This window comes from Alosa alosa, chromosome 21, assembly GCF_017589495.1.
Source record: "Alosa alosa isolate M-15738 ecotype Scorff River chromosome 21, AALO_Geno_1.1, whole genome shotgun sequence".
In the NCBI taxonomy this organism is placed as follows: domain Eukaryota; kingdom Metazoa; phylum Chordata; class Actinopteri; order Clupeiformes; family Clupeidae; genus Alosa; species Alosa alosa.
The window spans coordinates 16,462,347-16,482,328 of record NC_063209.1 but is presented as its reverse complement, the minus strand read 5'-3'; the positions used below and the strand labels follow the sequence as shown (position 1 = coordinate 16,482,328).

The window sequence follows — 19,982 nt, the reverse complement described above, 5'->3', positions numbered from 1 at the left end:
CATTTCTGTCATCCTGCTCGGTTGTGATGATTGATTGATAGATTGTACATTGGCATCAACCGATGTGAACTTACGTTACTACTTAGCATATTGTGCATGCGTGCCTTTTAGTAATCATAGCTGATCTTTGTTGAGCAGTTGACGCCACTGCTCTGAAAGATTACAAGACAGCCACCAGACAGGATGGGGGGCCCAGATGTGTGCAGCCACGTCAAGGTGGTTGTACGTGTGCGACCCCCGAACGAACGGGAGCAGACGTCCGGCTTCAAGAGGGTGGTCCAGGTGGTGGACAGCCACATGCTCATCTTTGACCCCAAGGAGCAAGAGGTGACGTTTTTCCGTGGGCAGAAAATAGCCAACAGAGACGTCCGTAAGAGAGCAAACAAAGACCTCAAGTTCGTGTTCGATAACGTCTTCGGGGAGACCAGTGAGCAGGTGGAAGTGTTTGAGAACACCACCAAAGGAGTCGTGGACGGCGTTCTCAATGGGTACAACTGCACAGGTGAGGAGGGCGTGTGTTTACGTGGGCTTGGCTGCTAGATTGTTATAACTAATTGCAATAATATTTCTGGCAATGATGTCAGTGTTGACATTACAATGTTCACTCAGAGCTTCTTGTAAAGCTAACGGCAATAAAAAATCTCCCTTCTTAGGGGCCTAGAATTAAATGCATAGGATGACCCCTGCATCACAGTGGCAGTTTGTTTTATGCTGGACCTTGGAAGGCTAGTTCACCCTGTCCCTCTGACAGCCGAGGTGACAGAAAAGAGGACTCTGGCCTTTACCTGTGACAGATTGTTAAACACATTGCATGCAAATTTGCCAGGTCTTCATTTTTCCCCCAGTAATGTTTGACAGAGACTTCACTTTTGTGGATAGGGGTCATCACTGTGTTCCCTCAATGAGTCACGCTGTTATGCGGTGTTTGTGTGAGCCTTCTCATCTGCATGAGCAGAGAGGTGTTTGTTTTATGAATGCCCTGCTCCTGGCTGTGTGAGGCTATTCATTTTTTAGCATAATATGTATTTTTTATTTTTCTCTCTCCCCCGTTGTGTGTCAGTTGATGACGTGAAGCAGGTGATGTGGTAGCGAAGGTCTGTTCGGTTTCTCTTTTGTTTGCTTCTTTCAAACAAGCTTGCCAAGGTCACACTGTAGCGCTCGGCAGAGCTGGCATTCTTAGAGAGTGACTACTGCTCAGAGACATGGCAACAGTGGGTGTGTTTGAGAGAGAGAGTGTGTGTGTGTGTGTGTGTGTTTCCTTGCTACAGTCATGTCTCATTGCCATCGGCTATTGAACTGAGAGAAGAGGTCCTCCTGAACTCTCTGGTCAAAGAGGCAGCTGTTAAGAAATTAATCATTGCCTCATTATTGGGGCATTACCATTAAAACCTCAGTTTTATGCTACCCTCACAACACAAGGTGTACTGCCATGTTATCTTTAAATCACATTTTTTATTACTGTCAAGCTTATAAATGGTCTAGCTCCGGTTTGTTTGTGTTTAGATCAAATTCAAATTTTATTTGTCACATACGATATCATACAAAGTACAACATGCAGTGAAATGCTTAGTGCAATGTGCCATCTTGAAAGATAAGGCTTTAAAAAAAAAAATGATTTCCAGTATAAAAAAAAAATGAAAAAATGCAAGGGTCTGGTCCAGGCGTGAGCAATAGTTTTAGTCTGAGGGCCACAGTTAGTTTGGCAAAGTACACACATTGAACGATTGACATTAAACAGTGTTTCATTAAATGGCACAAATTTGATGAAAATTTGAAGCTGCCACAGGGAGACCTTCATCACTGAATGAAAAAAATGTCTATAATATCCAGCTGATTTAACCCTTAGAACCCGATTGACGCAAAGTGCGTCAAAAAACACACCCTTTCTTCTCTGTTACATTGCTCCGGAACTGTTCATCGCAGCGAGATGAACCCTTTATTGCATGACAGAGCAGAAGGGGTTTTCCAACGAGACTACACACTTGTCTGTACGATCAAGTATGAAAATTAAAAAAAATCATGAAATTAAATCAAATTGCATCATATTTACAGTCTATACTTCTCTGCGTTCACCTGCACACCCATTACTCTCGTTTGAATTACTTGCGAACCCGTGATCGCATCGATATGGCAAGCATATCAGATGAAAGAGGGGTCACAGGGCTTTCCATTGGTACCATGTTTATCGACCCTTCTAGCTTATAAAAACAGACGAAGTGACTGCAAAATAATAACGTCATGTACACAAACCAACGCTGCACACCCATTACTCTCGTTTTAATTACTTGCGGACCCGTGATCGTATAGATATGCCTTCATATAGCTGGACTTACCCCATGTTTTTGTCTGTTCTTGTGGCAAAGCATGTTTATAATCCGGTTTTGAGATCTTAGCAAATTCCTGCATGGCGTCCAATTCAAGGCTCACATTGCATCCCAATTTGTTCAACAAATAAACACCTCATGGCAATGCAGTAAAAAGTTGAGAATTATTATGACTGCATACACATAGGCACGCAGGCTAACACGCATCCTCGGGTCAGGTCAGATCAGTTCGTGTCACAGATATGGAGCGCAGAAAGGTCATTTTTCATCACTAAATAAAAAATGCCATTTATTTCCGTAAATCACACAGCAAATATTTCTGTAAATTGCTCAGCCCTAGAGTATCCCTCCAACATAGCAATTATATTCCCCGATTCAGGACAGTCTGCCCTACACACACATGAACACTCAGAGCTGTGAGCTTGCTGTGGTGAGATACATGTCAAAATATAAGAATTTTTATAATACACTTTTTATATTTTAATTCTTTAAAAATAAAAATTGATGCTAGTATTAATACATGAAATGATTCAAAATAAAATCAATGCTAGTAAAAACCCTGCTAGTAGGGTTGCACTGCATGTCGTAGCAGATCATCGAGAGTCAGATAATTTATTTATTTTATATATATATTTTTTACCAAATTGTAAAGGCATGGCGTGGGCCAGATTGATGCACTATGCAGGCCGCATGTTACCCATGTCTGGTCTAGGCAGAGAGTTCATTATACACAAAGATGGATAGATACATTGGTACTTAGTGCTGTGGGTTTGAGGTCCAATGAACATCTATGTTTGAGCTGTTCTCATGTTATGCAGAACATGGATCTCTTCCTAGTCAGTGTCCCCAGGGGACATTATCTGGTCATCACATTTGGTCAGCAAAACCACTCTTTTTCTGTGTGTGTGTGTGTGAATCCCTGACTGGCAACCACAATGACTCAGATGTTCCCAAATGTTCCAGTGTTACCATAACAGCAGTACAGTCTTGGTCATGCTAGTGTGTGTGTGTGTGTGTGTGTGTGTGTGTTTGTGAGTGAGTGTGAGAGAGAGGGGGAGAGGGAGTAGTTTAATTTTGTTGATGTGGCAAAATCTTTTTTTTTTTTTATCTTTCAAACTGCCACCCTAGTCCCTCCTATAATGCTCCACCCTGACAGAATGCAAACTCATACGTTAGTGCTTCAGCACTAGCAGGCTGACAGGAGGGGGTGCAGACAGTATATGTCCCACTGCCTCTTCTTCTGAGCTCCGGTTTTTCTGCCCCCCGTGCAGTGTTTGCGTACGGGGCGACGGGCGCAGGGAAGACCCACACCATGCTGGGCTCCACGGACAACCCGGGCGTCACATACCTCACCATGAAGGAGCTGTGGAGCCGCATGGAGCAGGTGAAGGACGAGAAGGTGTTTGAGCTGGCCTTCTCCTACCTGGAGGTGAGAGACAATACACACACACACACACACACACACACACACACACTGGGTGTTTATATGGTCAGGACTCCAAGCTGGCCTTGCCTGGAGGTGAGGGAAAAAACACTCACGCTCATCCTCTCATACACACACTTGACTGGTTCTTCATTTCATGGCTCATTGCAGTACCTTGTGAAAGATCTTAGGTCCATTCAGAATTTTTGGAACAGAGGTTCATTGTGAAGAATTTTTGTTTGAACTATTCGATTTGACAGATATTTGTGTAGACGTTCCATCGCAACAATAACCCAGCACCTCTGTATGTTTGAAGAAAATTACCTTCTCAGACTGTTAGCGAGTGTTTGCAAACATTCACAGGGAACAGAGAAGACGGAAAGACTAACATGCCCCAAATGTTTGCAAATTTCAACACACTGTTGGTTTTCTGTTGTTTTTTCTTATGAAAGTTTTATTTATGTATTTATTTTTTGTATAATTGAATTTTCTTTTTACTTTTACTGTGTGTGTGTGCGTGTGCGTGCGTGCGTGTTATGTAGGTGTATAATGAGCAGATCCGTGATCTGATGGCTAACTCGGGACCACTAGCGGTACGGGAGGACAGCACCAAAGGAGTAGTGGTGCAGGGACTCTCAGTGCATCAGGTAAGGATCTACACTCGGGGTGTGTGTGTGCGTGCGTGCCTACTTTTTCTTATGTGTGTTTGTTTTTCTGTCAGTCCTCCACGATTTTGCAATCTTCTGATTGATTCTGCCAATTCAAGGATTTCTTACAATTGAACATTTTCTCAAAATCACCACAGTTTTACTCACGATATAATATAATAATAATAATAATAATAATAATATAATGGTAGGACTGGTGTCTGCAGCAGAGAGTTGAAGTTGATGTTTGAATCCGTGTGGTCCTTCCTTGGTTATGACTCATTCTGGCACTATCGTGCGCTGCTGTGGACGAGCAGCCTCTTTGAGATGAATGAGTGCGCTCAATCACTTTCTTTCTTTCTCTCTCTTTCTGCCCTGTATCTATCTATCTATCTATCTATCTCTTTGTAGCCTAAATCTGCGGAGCACATCTTAGAAGCGCTGGATTATGGCAACAAGAATAGAACCCAGCACCCTACAGATATGAACGCCACCTCCTCGCGGTCCCATGCAGTCTTCCAGGTACGTACACGCGCACACAGCCTCAAACCTCAATCAGAGTGCCATGACACAGCAGTGAACCTATATCTGCCACCACTACCTATATCCATAACCATAACCTATATCTGCCACCACTTAAAGACTCATGACTCAGACATCCTTCATAACTGGGTTTATCATTTATGCTCAAAAATATTAATGGTCAGAACTTGACTGTTTAATAATAGGGGGGAAAACATGCCCATAAACTTAACTTACTGCCAACTTTTTAGTTTATGTATAATGTTGTTGTATATGTATTTATTTGTTATTATTTTGTTGTGGGCCATGTTGATTGTGACGCCATTGGCATGTCTCCACAGGTCTACCTGCGACAGCAGGACAAGACGGCCAGCCTGAACCCCAACGTGCGCGTGGCCAAGATGAGCCTGATCGACCTGGCGGGCTCCGAGCGCGCCAGCGCCACCAACGCCAAGGGGGCGCGGCTCCGTGAGGGCGCCAACATCAACCGCTCGCTGCTGGCACTGGGCAACGTCATCAACACCCTCGCTGACCCCAAGGTAGGCCTGCGGGTTCAGAGGTCATGCTCTGGGATGGGCTGGCCTCGGGTCTGTTAGTAAATGGCCTTTTAGGCTATTGCCAGTCATGCATGGGTGTGGCCAATCAGTGGGGTTTGGTTGTTGTGGTTAGCAGTGATTCGGCTGTTTTGGTGCAGAAAACCTTGGCGTTCATTAGGCTGCTTTTAGTTGTGTATAAGGAGGACACCCAGTCAGCATAGTTTTTAGTTTGATATGCTCATGGGTCATATGATGTTTTTTAGCTGATGCCATGGTTCTTCATAGTTTTGTTTGTGAAGATGTCAGCACATGCTTGTATTTAGTTAGCATAGTCATAGCCATTGAAATAAATGAGTAGGCTGAATTCCTCATTTCCTACAGATGTGTCCAATTCTTCCATGGGTGGCCCTTGTGTGTGTGCGTGTGTGTGTGTGGTTTGTTCTCTGTGTGAATTCTCGGGTCTTGTTTCCTCAGTTGGTCTGTGGTTTGTCTTCGAGCAAGATGCTCACCACCCTAATGCCTTTGGTTCAGTTCACAAGCAGTAACTAACTTTGTTTATGATACCCTTACTAGCACCACTGCTTGGGCGTGTGTTTCTCTTGTGTTGTTTTTCAGCAATTCACAATGCAGAACACAAACAGAGCAGATGTGTTCCCCCTGTGCACAACCAAAGCTGTTGAACCATGAATAAATGTAAATGTATCGGTGACATGATGCTCCTTGTGGGCAGCCGTTGCCTACTGCTTAGTGCTTCGGACTTAACCTGGAGGGTTGCAGGTTCGAATCCCGACCAGTAGGCACGGCTGAAGTGCCCTTGAGCAAGGCACCTAACCCCTCACTGCTCCCCGAGCGCCGCTGTTGTTGCAGAGTTATTAGTGTGTGCTTCACTTCACGGTGTGCTCACTAATTCACGGATTGGGTTAAATGCAGAGACCAAATTTCCCTCATGGGATCAAAAGAGTAAATATACTTATACTATACTTAAACACACATCCCCACCCACTTGGGAAACGCTGTAAAAGAGGCGACTTTGACAAGTAGGCCACTTCCTCTCTTCCCCATGAAGACCACACAGCACTGGGCTTGGTTAAGTGTCCTGAGATGGACTTTAAGGGGACTGGGCCACAAAGAGTTGAGATACTACTTTTTTTTTTTTATGTAACAAATTCGCAGTCGTGCAGTGCAGCAGCAGCAGTCTGAAAATCTACCACACAATTGGTCACTTTGTGCCTTGTCTTAACCACACACACACTCGCACTTTAAGACACATACACTCGCACACACTCATACACTCTCTCACACAACATGCACACACCACTATAGTCAGGGAGATATGGGACCTATGCTGCTCACATGGAGTCGTACGCAGTGCTGGTGGGGAGAGAGAAAATCTCTTACACACACACACACACACGCTGAGAAAGTAGCAGAGGCTGTGTGAGGTCCCGTTGGCTCCAACCCTCGCGGTTGAGCAGCACTGCAGGCATGTGTGTGTGTGTGTGTGTGTGTGTGTGTGTGTGTGCGTGCGTCGGAGTTACATCCAGACTGTGCCGCCTCACACAACACAGCATGCTGGGTAATTTTCGGCGGAATCCCATTAGTGTGTGACCGCAGCAGATTGTGCACACAAAACAAGTGCTGTTAAATCTGCCATAAACGGCGATAAAACGCCTTAATCTGTCACCAAAGGCCTTTTGGCACTTTTTTTCATGATTCTTTTTTTTTTTCCCCTGCATATTTGTTCCCCTCTTATTTAGTTTCGCCTGGTTGGTTTTATTGCATGTTTGGCGTGAGATTTAGTTTGTTTGCGCTAATTTGATGGAGACAGTGTGTAGGCTGCGTATTCAGGGCCCACTGGTTCTAATTTCCCCCACCATAACCCACTGTACTGTTTCCCATTAGAGCTCCTCTGGGTGCATAGCTGAGAGGTAACTACAAAGCGCACCTGCTGCCACTGTTGCGTATTGCAGTACGAATCTTTCTGGCAACAGCAGTTTGTTTCTCTGTGTATCTATCCGCCATATAAACTAGTGGGGTAGGCCAAAGTGGTGGGGGGTGTTGTTGGTCTTGTGGAGTCTTTGATGGTGGAATCTACAAGCCTGGGTGGGTCTTGACATGTGGCACCTTTACGTTCTGAGGACTGTTGGGATTGCAGAAGCGTAGGATGAGGTCAAGGAACGTAGCATGGGGCCTCCTGTAAAACTAGCCTAGATAGTGTAGCGTGGGCCTGACCGCTTAGCATAGGTCCTGTAGAAATAGCCTAGATAGTGTAGCGTGAGTCTGACCACTTAGCATAGGTCCTAAATAGGCAAATAAAGGCACATTTTTCTCTGAGGATGGTGTTCTTAGCACGCCTGGTAGCTCTAGCTGTTGGCTGCAGCAACTCGAACTAAGTAGAACTAATTGTTTACTGTTTTTTTTCTTTGCTTTTCTTTTTCTTTTTTTTCGTACCGACAGTACATGGTGACCTCTAGAAACAACCGCAGGAATTCTCGCCTTTTAGGTGCATGCAGATATTGTGTGTGTGTGTGTGTGTGTGTGTGTGTGTGTGTGTGTGTGTGTGTGCGCACGTGTGTGCTGCACATCTGTCGCTGTGGTGGCTGTGTATCAGCTGGCGTGGTAAGACGAGCAGCCTTCCCCATCACGGGGCCCCTCGCCACAGTAGGATTGTGGGTATTGGGTTCACGCAGGGCGCATACATTAACCTGCCTCACTAAATCATCTCGCCTTACCTGCAGTCCACCTGAGCACACCTCTCTATCTCTCTCTATTTAAAGCGAAACTCTCGCCAAAATGCAACCTAGGGTCTTTTTGTGAATGTACCCGAGTGAAACTTTCGTTTAAAGGACAGAAGCGCCACTTGTAAGATTGACTGTATTGTCTCTCTCTCCCTCTCTCTCCCTCTCTCTCTCACCCTCTATCGTACTCTCTCTCTCTTTGTCCATCTGGAGGTGCTAGTTCCAGCAGCTAAAGCAGCCAGACAGCTACAGCGCTACACTGTGGGGGCATGTTCATGAGCCCCCCCATGTTCATGCCCCCAGAGTGTAGTAATGTAACTGCCTAATGTCCTATGTAGACTGCCACACACACACACACACACACCATCTGCATTTGTGGTGTCTTTTGAGCTTTTGCTTGATCTCCCAGACTGCTTTGCGGGCTCTCATCAGGGTCTGGACACACCTGGCCAGGGACATCTAGAAGACATCTGGAACCTTGAGTTATTTTTAGAGCTTGTCTTGTAAGCTCCATACCAGCGTGAGCGTTAATGGGCACAGCTCCTGCAATGCTTGTAAAAATAAAAAAAGACTTAAAAGTAATAATTGGCAAGTTTTCACCCTCGTTTACAATGGGCAAGTAGCTTTAATGAGCTTGGCGGCTATATTCAGCTGAATTCTGTCCCCATGGAGCTACCATTCACAAATTGCTTTGGGTGTGGTTAAGGTAGACTATGCCGGGATTGACGTTCTCAAGGACCCTAATTTCAGGCATTCAGGGCCAGGCTGTTTACAGTTTGAAAATAGACAATGAATAGAATGGCTTCAAAAATGATTTTGAAAAGAAATTTTCCTTGTCCTAAGCCCTGAATATTTGGATTTGGTTGGCAGAAAAAGTTGCTCACTGTAATATAAAGTGTGTGTGTCTGTAATTTTGTGTTTCAGAGTAAGAAAACACACATCCCATACCGGGACAGCAAGCTGACTCGTCTGCTAAAGGACTCGCTGGGGGGGAACTGTCGCACGGTGATGATCGCTAACGTCAGCCCATCCTCCACGTCCTTTGAGGACACACACAACACACTTAAATACGCCAACCGGGCCAAGGAGATCAAATCTTCAGTAAGTACACACGCACACGCACACTGACAGGCATATACGCACAGAACACACTCAAATACGCCAACCATGCCAAGACATCAAATCTTCAGTAAATACACAACACACACCTATATGCGCCAATTGAACCAGGGATCAGTATAGTGCACAGAGGAGTATGCCGCCTCCTTCAAGGTCCACCCTGTTACTCTGATTGGTGGATCTTTGGCTTGCTCTACGCCTCCTGATTGGAAACCTGAGGTGCGTTCAAATTCGCAAACATAGGCGAATGTTTGCGAACATTGGTGCACAGTTTTCTGGCGAACGTTTGCAAGCAATCGCAAACAGTCTCCGGAGGTAGTTCTCCGCAAACAGAACTGGACGTGAGCTTGATGAAGTTAACAATGCAATTGCTGTTACAATGGAATGTACCCTACGAACGTTTGCCACTGTATGCCAAATTTGAACGCACCTCTGTTTGCAAACGATTGCAGTGTGCCTATAAAGGAGATCAACACACACACACACACACACACACACACACACACACACACTGGAGCTTTGTCTGCACAGTTGTGGAAATATGACCTTGTCTGCAAACTTTGTGCTTTGCCCACTGCGGTCTGCAGTAGGTGCTGCTATTTTAGAACGTCACGTTGTGTGGGGTATTGTTCTTCTGTAGAACCCTCCCTTGAACTCGCCTTAGAACTGAAAGCTGCAAATAGATCTGTTCTGCTTTGTTTTTTTCCCCTCCCACTTATGGACATGAGTGCATCTCTTTTACACACACACTCACACATACACACAGACTCACATACACACAAAGTTTCTGGGTTCAGCGGAAGGACGTGATTGTGTGGGAGAAGGCTGCCAAGGCCTTGTTTTTGTTTAGTTTTGTAGCTAATGGCCCATTAATGTTTTTTTTTTTTTTTGTTTTTTTTATATATATATATATATATATATATATATATATATATATATATATATATCAGTGTTTCCCAGAGAATTTAATTCAATTTGTGGTGGTTGGTTTGCAGAATTAACTTGAACGCAACAGTTTTTAACAAATTAGCACAGCAGTTATGATGCTAACCAGATTTAAGCACAATTTAGCAATTTAGTACAACCTGGAAAATCATTGTGTGGTGGTCAATGTTGATACTGTGGTGGGCTGCCACAAATAAGTCAATGTATGGGAAACACTGTGTGTGTGTGTATGTGTGTGTGTATATATATATATATATATATATATATATATATATATATTAGACACACTTCCGTTCGCTTCTCATTCAAATTTGTCATCCGCCCCACAACCCCACACACACACATTTCTGTCCACCCTGGTCCAGCACACACACCCTTACCCTTACCTCTCCCCGGTTTCTACTTGTTGTGTCAGAGCTGCTCTCCAAATAATGCCACCTAACCAGAAACTAATTCTCTCTCTCTCTCTCTCTCTCTCTCTCTCATTAGCTGAAGAGTAATGTGGTCAGCCTGGACAGTCACATCAGCCAGTATGCGGTGATATGTGAGAAACAGCGTATTGAGGTAACGTGAGACGTCAACACAGCCGTACCACACTCACCGGACATCCACCCTCACATGAGCCCTGTGTCTGTCTCTCTCACACACACAGACTTGCACAAGTATGCAGGTTTACTTAGTGTTCACCATTCTTAGTAAAGGAGAAAGGGAATGCTTCCCTAGGTCAGAAAAAACTAGGGCTATCAAAATGAATGTGTTAATCACCACGATTCATTTTAAAATATATAGCACTTTAAAAAATATTAACACAATTAACCCTTAGAACCCGATTGACGCAAAGTGCGTCAAAAACACACCCTTTCTTCTCTGTTACATTGCTGTGCGACTGTTCATCGCAACGAGATAAATGACAGAGAAGAAGTGGGGCTTTCCAAAGAGACTACGACTGACTGTCTGTAACCCATCAAGTATGAAAATGTAAAAAAATCATGAAATTAAATCAAATTGCATCATATTTACAGTCTATACTTTCATGCTCACCCGCGCACCCATTACTCGCTTTGAATTACTCGCCAAACCCGGATCGCATAGATATGGCAAGCATATCAGATGAAAGAGGAGAAACAGGGCTATCCATTGCTACCATGGATATCGATCTTTTCTGGCTTAAAAAACAGACCTAAGTGACTGCAAAATATTAACGCTATGTACACAAACCAACGCTGCACACCCATTACTCGAGTAATTACTCATGACCCCGGATCGATATAAATGCCAATGATGTTAGATGAAGGAGGAGACACAGAGGTGTTTATAATGTTTATAATCCAACGCTATCGCAGGTTTTCAAAAACATGTCTATAATCCGTTTTTGAGATCCTAGCAAATTCCTGCATGGCATCCAATTCAAGGCTCACATTGCATCCCAATTTGTTCAACAAAGAAACACCTTTTTTTGCCTTTTACTTTGTTCATGGCAATGAAAAAAGTTGAGAATCATCATGAGTGCATACACCATAGTCACACATGGTCAAACTTGGGTCAAGTCAGGTCAGATCAGTTTGTGTCACAGATATGGAGCTGCTACAGAATGGTCATTTTTCATCGCTAAATAAAAAAATGGCATTTATTTCCTCAGAATCACACACCACATATTTCTGTAAATTGCTCAGCCCCAGAGTATCCCTCCAACATGGCAATTGTATTGCCCGTTTCAGGACAGTCTGCCCTACACACACATGAAATGCATGTAGAGCTATGAGCTTGCTGTGGTGAGATACAGGTCAAAATATAAGACTTTTTATAATATGATTTTTATATTTTAATTCTTTAAAAATCAAAATAAAATCAATGCTAGTACTAATACATGAAATGATGGCATGATCTGGATAGCCTAGACTCTGCTGAGAAAAAAAAACAATAATATGTGTGTGTGGCACTTACAATGACCAGAATAAATCCTTATGAATGAATGAAAAAGGTAGTGAAAATGCCCTAAAAACAGCTTAGGGTTCTAAGGGTTAACACATTTTGTTTACCTACTTCTTTTGTGAGGGTCTGACATCACGTAACAGAAGCCGCTCTCTCTCATCACATGCCCAAACTTTTAAGGATATTTTCAAAAGTATTTTGTCAAAACTAGTGAAATTCACTAAATATCCTAGTTTCATATAGTTGCAAGTGAATATGCAATCGGTTTGTCAAAACCTGAATATATAAAAATGATCAGTTTTATATATTCCATGTAACTCCATGTAAAAGACTATTTGCGAATGACAGAGCTGAAATTTCACGGCGACTGCACTGAGTGTTACGTCCTAATTCCTAATTGGATCATAAATTTGAATTAGATGGACAGTGGTGTGCTCTCTGTGCGCTACTGTAAACTGTAAGTGAAAATGTATTTTGTATTTGAAATGCCCTTTAAGAAGCTGTAGTCTTTCGTGTTTCAATCGTGATTAATGGGAGATTTATTTGTTTTTTTTTTTTATTCATTTTTTTTATTGTTTGACAGCCCTAAAAGAACCTTACAGTTCACACTCAGAACTGTACATTACATCTCCTTTCTAAGTACAGTAAATCACTAAAGGTAGCGCCTTGATATCTTTCCTGATGTATATGAATTTATGGTCATATCTGTTTTACAGAAGGCCACATGGAAAGTTTCTAGCTCGTTTGTGTGTTTGTGTGTGTGTACATGCATGCTTGCACGTTTGTCTAAATCCCTGTAACCTGCTCGGTGGCGTGTGTGCCATTGTTTTCTGCCTTGACCTGTCGCTTTTCCCAGGAAATGCCCCAGTTGCACCGTACAGGGTTCCCTTCACTTACCCATAACTCATGTGCAGGAAACAAGCCTAAACACAACACACACACTCACCACACCTCACTAAACATGCAGACTACAGCCTTCAGGGAACACACACATACACACACAGTAGAGGAGAGAAAGCATTAGAGAGAAACACACACACACCTCACTAAACATGCAGACTACAGCCACATGGGAACACTGATAGATAGATACATACATACATACATACATACATACATACATACATACATACTTTATTGATCCCCAAGGGGAAATTCAACACATGCACAGACGTACACACACTTCATGTCATCTGCATCCAATGTGTGGGCGGTCTCCTGCACTGAAGATGTCCAGTGGATTACATTGAGTTTTGTGTGTGTGTATTTTTCTCTAATGCTTTCTCTTCTCTCCTGGTGTAGATCCAACAACTAAAACAGAAACTTAATGAGTATGAAAGCAGAAAGCAGGAGGCTCCACAGACCAGTGGCATCTCTACACAGCGGAAGGAAGAATTGCTAAAGTAAGGCGTGTGTGTGGTGTGTGTGTGTTTTGTAAATCCCGCATCCTGTCAGAGCGTTGCTGTGCTTTTGTTTGAGCTGGTGGAAATAGTGTGAAGTGACCTTTGTGATGTAGAGGTGATTGATGAGGCACTGTGATTCCATGTGCTGCTTCCTCATTATGAGTTGAATTTGCAGATTTAAAACTGGTCTCCCATTTTAAAAAACGCAATAGAGTAGTCCAAGCCTACAGACAGTCTGGTACGATTGGGAGTTAGTTATGAGCACAAACAGAACGATTGAGCTGTTGGCTGGTTAAATGTCATAATTGCAACCATAGCGACGAATGCGGATTGGTTAAGAAAATATCAAACATGTTTGATTGAATGTGGATTGCATCAACATTCGAAAGAATCGCAAAGGATACAAATCTGCACACGCACAACGATTCCAGCCACGAGGACTACAGTGCCTACCGTTGACTCCCTCGGACTACCCCTGATTGTCCATCCTTTCAAAATCGGGCTTAACAATTGGGAGCTTTGTTCCCAGCTTAAGCAGAACGCCAATACAAGTTGTCCACCAGATTGTGCACAACCTAGTGGAGGATTTGCTGATGTTCACATGGCTTAGCTGTCAGCACTCTCCCGTCCAAGCTGGCTTCCTGTAGCCTCTGACAGCCCCACACATCTGTCTATCCTCTCCTCCTCCCCTCTCCTTTCTCCTCTCCTCCTTTTTACATTACATTACATTTAGCAGACACTTCTTGACCAAAGTGACTTACATATGTCGGCTATATTACAAGGGATCACATTGTCCCCGGAGCAACTTGGGGTTAAGTGCCTTGCTCAAGGGCACAGCGGTGGAAGCTGGGAATTGAACCGACAACTTTCAGGCTACTGCACGCTAGCCCAGCTCCTTAACCACTACACTACCACCGCCCCTCCTCTCTCCTATCCTCTTCTCTCTCCTCCTCCTCTCCTATCCCTCTTCTCTCCTCTCTTTCCTCCTCCCTCCCTCTCCTATCCCTCTACACACCTCTATCTCCTCATCTTCTCTCTTCTATCCCTATCCTCTCCTCATCTCTTCTATCCCTCCTCTCTCCTTCCTCTCTTCTCTCCTCCTCCCTCTCCATCCCCTATTCTCCTTTTCTCTTTTCCTCTCTTCTCTCCCTACACATGTCTTCCTCCAGACACTCCTATCTCTCATGGTTCTGTGTGTGTGTGTGTGTGTGTGTGTGTGTGTGTGTGTGTGTGTGTGTGTGTGTGTGTGTGTGTGGTTGGTGGGTGGGTTTGCGTGTGTGTGTGTCTGGGTTGGTGGGTGGGTTTGCGTGAGCGTGTGTGTGTCTGGGTTGGTGGGAGGGTTTGCGTGTGTGTGTGTGTGTCTGGGTTGGTGGGTAGTTGTGGTACAGTAAACAAAAAGGGTATTGTTAGGGTAAACAACTGTTTTCTTACCAGTATGCGTCACACCCACAAACACACCTATCACGCACTTATGCATACCTCAGCAGAGACCACATCCACATAATGCGCAATTTTATCAGTGATTCATCCCCCATCACGGAATGCTCTCACGCTCACGCCACACACAAGCACGAGATGCGCAGTACGTCAGTGTCACCCACCCAAACACGCACACGCTCTTCTTGCACGCAGAATTTGAATGCATATTTCATCTGTGACTTCTGTCTCTGATACATGTATACACTCTCGCACAGAAAAGCAGCTAACAGGTCTAGACTTGTGCTTGTGTCTTGTGTAATCTGCCTCGTCTTGATGATCTGCACTCTACTACACGGGCATTCGGCTGAGTGCGGGGCGTGATCTGCGCGACCAAATGTGAAATGTCTCGTATCAACACACTCACACACATACACACACACACACACACCAGAATTGAAATGTGCCACAGGAACAGCCACGAGCTGCTGAAGCTTAGTGCTCTGGAGCCGTTAACTTTTGTGTGCCAGTGAAGCGGTTTCAGGAAAATCGTTCAATTTCAGTGAATTGCTCATTGAATATCGCTGAGGAATCCAAATTGGTTGGTGTATGTGTGTGTGTTTCTTTCCTTCTTTTGCATGTCCTTCAGCTCTTTCTTTTCTATTTCAAATGTAATTAACTTAACTGTGTGTGTGTGTGTGTGTGCAGGATGTCCGACTCGTTGCGGTGTGTGTTTGCTAACCGCGTGATGCTGCGGCGTGAGCAGCTGGATATGGAGTGTCAGATCAAAGAGAGCGACCTGAGACAGCGCCACCGGGAGGACGTCCAGCAACAGAGCCTGCTGTTCTTCCCTGAGGACAAGGCCAAGAAGGTACACACACACACGCACAGGACCAGGCCAAGAGAGGTCAAGCACACACTTCAGGACAAGGCCTGTTAGATAAGTATGAGAGAGAGAAGGAAAGAGGGCAAAGGTCAACTCTAACCCTTATTGTTACACACAAGACGGCACACACACTCTGATATACATAGAGCAGTTTTCAATACCCAGAGGACACACACACAACACGTGCTGACGCCTGAAGACATGGCCAAGAAGATGCAAGAATGTACGCCCACACAAGTATAGTATACGAAGATGTCTGACGTTCCTGCCTTTGTCCTTTTTTTTTTCTCCTCTCTCTCACACACGTGCGTAGGTCACGTGCAGGTACGAGCGCAAGCTGGCGTCGCTGCAGGCCCAGCGGCAGCACCTTGAGCGTCGGCGGGAGGAGGCAGAACATCGGTTCCGCGAGAACGACGGCTGGCTCCATCGCGTGGAGAACAACATGAAGCTAATGGGGCAGGACGGACACATGCCCGAGGTACCACAACCCCACTTCTGGAACGTTCTAACGTTCTGTATGCTCTAGCAGTACAGCAAAGTTATTAATGGGTTCCATACCCAGGGTTGTACCACTCCGGGACCAGTTATAGCATGTTCTACCACCGGGGAACTGTTAATAGCATGTTCAACCACTGAGGAAGCAGTAATACCGTGTTCTAACACTGGGGAACCGTTAATACATGTTTTCCCACTGAGGAGCTATTAATAACATGGTCTACCAGTTTTGTGGAACCTGCCTAGGTTTGATGCCAGTTCAAATTAGACCAGGGTTGGCAAGATGGTGATGACTGGCAAAGTCTTTAAACGCCTATTCTGATAAGCCCTCCTTCTAACTACCACACCCACACACAAACAAACACACACACAACAGCGTGTTGTATCGTGACCAGGTGTGTTTTCCTTCCCATTTGCTCCTCTTGTAATTAGTGTTCACACCTCCCTTCCAACAGAGGGTGAAATCAATGATCTTTACTCATCCCTCAACTAAGCACTCCACTCGTCTGTCTGTCTACCCCTCTCTCTCTCTCTCTCTCTCTCTCTCTCTCTCTCTCTCTCTCTCTCTCTCGTCTGTCTTCTAGGAAGTGGAAAAGAGTGACGCATGTCTTCGTCAAATGTTCCAGGCACTGTTGTTTCATCCTCCTCCTCCATCTCTCACTCTCTCTCTCCATCTCTCCATCTCTCGCTCTCTCTACCTCTCTCTCTCACTTGTTGCGTCAGACGAGCGTCCAGGCACCTTGGTTACCCAGAATTCACATTCTTAGAGACGCCCCACTCCTGCCCTTCCCAAAAATAACTTGATACAAAAGTGACGCAACACTCCCTTCTTGCTGGCCCTGTCCATTGATTGATTCTTAGTACTTACTGATCTTCCTTCTGTCTCCTCATGTGTGTATGCGCGTGTGTTTGTGGGGGGTGTTGGACTGTATGTCCTTGTATGTGTAACTGTTTGTCTGTATTGGTGTTTGTGTTTGCTTGTTTGTGTGTGTGTGTGTGTACGCGCACAGGAGCTTCAGCAGGAGTTGAGTTGCCAGCGGTTGCAGTTGCAGGTGGAGGATCTGAAGGCTCAGTTGGGGCATACAAGCCAGCTGATTGGCATTCAAGACCAACACAGCAAACACACGCACAAGTACGTCAATCTCATCCAATACACACACACATTCACAACAAACACACACACACACACTCAATAGCATCTTACTTTCACCGGAATGAATGGCGCAAAGCCTTTTGACTTTGGCCCTTTCCAAAACTAATCCCTACCCACTCCCCCTTGATTACCGAGTGAACTCGGGTGGGAAGCACCCTCGCAGCTAAAGTTCCCATGATTAGAGCGTTGGGTTAACATGCCGCTCTCAGCTTTAAGGCGAGCTTCACTCTCCCTAGTGGTAGCTGGTTGTCACGGAACCATAGGTTTGTTTACAGGCAACTCATCCAGAACTAACGTTTTAAAACGTCCTCCATGACGTTCCGCATTAATTGACTCACGCCCTCGATAAGTGACCATCGGTGTTCACTCAGCATTGGAGGGTTTATAACTAGTGGTGTCAACGATAATCGATTCGGCGATGCACGATTCAGCATCGATGCGGCAACGTGCCATAATCGATTATGTCACTGTTTATTTTCTGGCCTTGAGTGGACAATAAATTTGTGAAGTTTCAATTACTTCTGGGGGCATTTCCGGAGCAACGTTGTAATGACATGTAGCTACATGCTTCACGGCAGCGCTAGCTAGCATAACAACAACACTAAAGAATCAAGATGACTGAGGGAGATGACCGCGATAGACGGGTAATTAAAAACGCACCCAAAGCTTGGAAAGCGGACATCTGGGCACATTTCGGATTCTACTAATTTAATGGGAAACTAGACAGGACGTACGCGGTGTGTAAAACCTGACACACTAACATCAAGCACGTTGGCAATACAACTAACTTCACGAACCATGTCGAGCATCCTGAGTTGGCTTCGTTACTGTGTGTGCAGTATGTGGTGACCTTGGTGCCCCCTTATTTCAATATTCTGTTTTGCGTCCAACTAATAACAATTTTTTATTTAGCCTATGGCCTGTCAAAATAATCTAAGCATTCACAGCGCAAATTAATTTAGTCTTTTACGCAATGGAGAAAGTGACAGCGCATGGCAAGAAAGAAAGTGCATCCAAATTCACCCATTCTTCTCAGTTGAACTACTCACGAACGAGCCTACTCATCACACAGACATCACAAGTAGCCCATCACATCACATGAAAGAGCTTTTTCTCAGCTTTTAAACTATGTTAGCTGTTAATTTCTGTGGTGAACGGTTCGCGAGAAAATTACACTTAAGTGAATAATATAATTCAATTTAATCATAATTCTACTGAAGGTTCTGCGCCCATCTCCCTACATTCATCTCGGTGGAATAATTCGAACCCTTCGTTCAACACATAACAAACCATATATCGGAATAAACAGCTGACCTTACCGAACACAAAGGTGTAAAGCAGTCCCCTGTACAGTTAGCCGTTCCAGAGTAATCCAGTTCTGAATTTGCAGCAAATTTCGACATGCATGGATGTCTCCAAATTTGGGCTTTAAGTTTTACAATGTGTTTAAATTATTCTACATGATTTCATAATGGGCCAAATACAAAATAGATGTTACAAATATCGCCGAGATATCGGTAAATCAGAGGACAGCTGACTAAGAGTTTGTGAAAGTGGCCTTAATGATCACAAAATGCTAAGCATGCATCTATGCTATTTGAGTTTCTTAAAACTGAGCTGTGCTTAAATTGTTCAATACATGATTTCATAACAGGCCAAATATAAAATAAATGTTAAATATATCCTAGATATCTAAATATTAGATGATCAGATGATTTACAGTTCTATGTTATATGCCATGTTTCATGTTTTTGTAATGTTTCATAGGCTACAGTGATGCAGGTCTACTGCTGTGAATAGGCTAAATACAACTTTGATCATTTTTATAGCCTACTACTAATGTATAGTTAACATGCCCGGACATATGGCCTTTGTGCTGCCCCCCCACCAAATATGCCCAACTGAAGGCCAAGTAGCCTTGCCCCTAAAATGGTGAAATTCCATTATTTAATGACATTTATGTCAAAGATACAGGAGAGTGATGATACACACATAGCAGCCAATAAAATCTGTTCAATATCTGACTGCTTGTTTTGCCTAATGACCTCAAAATTTGCCTTGTTGTGTGCAGTAGAATTTTGATGCATCGCAATGCATTGTAGAATCGAATCGAATCGAATCAATCGTTACCTGGTGAATCGTAATCGAATCGAATCCAATGCACACCCCTATTTATAACACACTACCACTCAACAGTAATTGGTTTTAATATTGTGGACCCTCCGTGTGAATGCGCAAACGAAGTCTAAGGGGGAGGGTGAAGTTTCAGAAAGGGCCTTTGAACGTGTCCCAGCGTTTTTTCTCCTCCACTTCCTGGTAACCCTCCTCCTCCCATCTTATAGGCTGGTGACCACCCTGCTGAACGCCTACAGGAAGCAGTATGAAGCCCTCCAGGAAGCAGGCGTCGCCATGGAGACCTACTCGGCTGAGCGTGACGAGCTGG

The 19,982-nt window shown here is 44.3% G+C and overlaps 1 protein-coding gene across 3 annotated transcripts in view; it reads left to right on the top strand.

The window, feature by feature from the left end:
* The window catches only part of kif18a (kinesin family member 18A), a gene marked incomplete at its 3' end in the record, with an annotated part of 31,811 nt that overhangs the window by 719 nt on the left and 11,110 nt on the right, over positions 1-19,982 (top strand). For all 3 annotated transcript variants that reach the window (XM_048230884.1, XM_048230882.1, XM_048230881.1), the window contains 12 exon segments: positions 139-502; positions 3,596-3,753; positions 4,290-4,394; positions 4,806-4,916; positions 5,258-5,455; positions 9,115-9,291; positions 10,744-10,818; positions 13,489-13,589; positions 15,714-15,876; positions 16,205-16,369; positions 17,397-17,518; positions 19,882-19,982. The exon segment at positions 19,882-19,982 is cut by the window's right edge and continues 165 nt beyond it. In XM_048230884.1, the coding sequence (XP_048086841.1) occupies positions 184-502; positions 3,596-3,753; positions 4,290-4,394; positions 4,806-4,916; positions 5,258-5,455; positions 9,115-9,291; positions 10,744-10,818; positions 13,489-13,589; positions 15,714-15,876; positions 16,205-16,369; positions 17,397-17,518; positions 19,882-19,982 (1,795 nt within the window).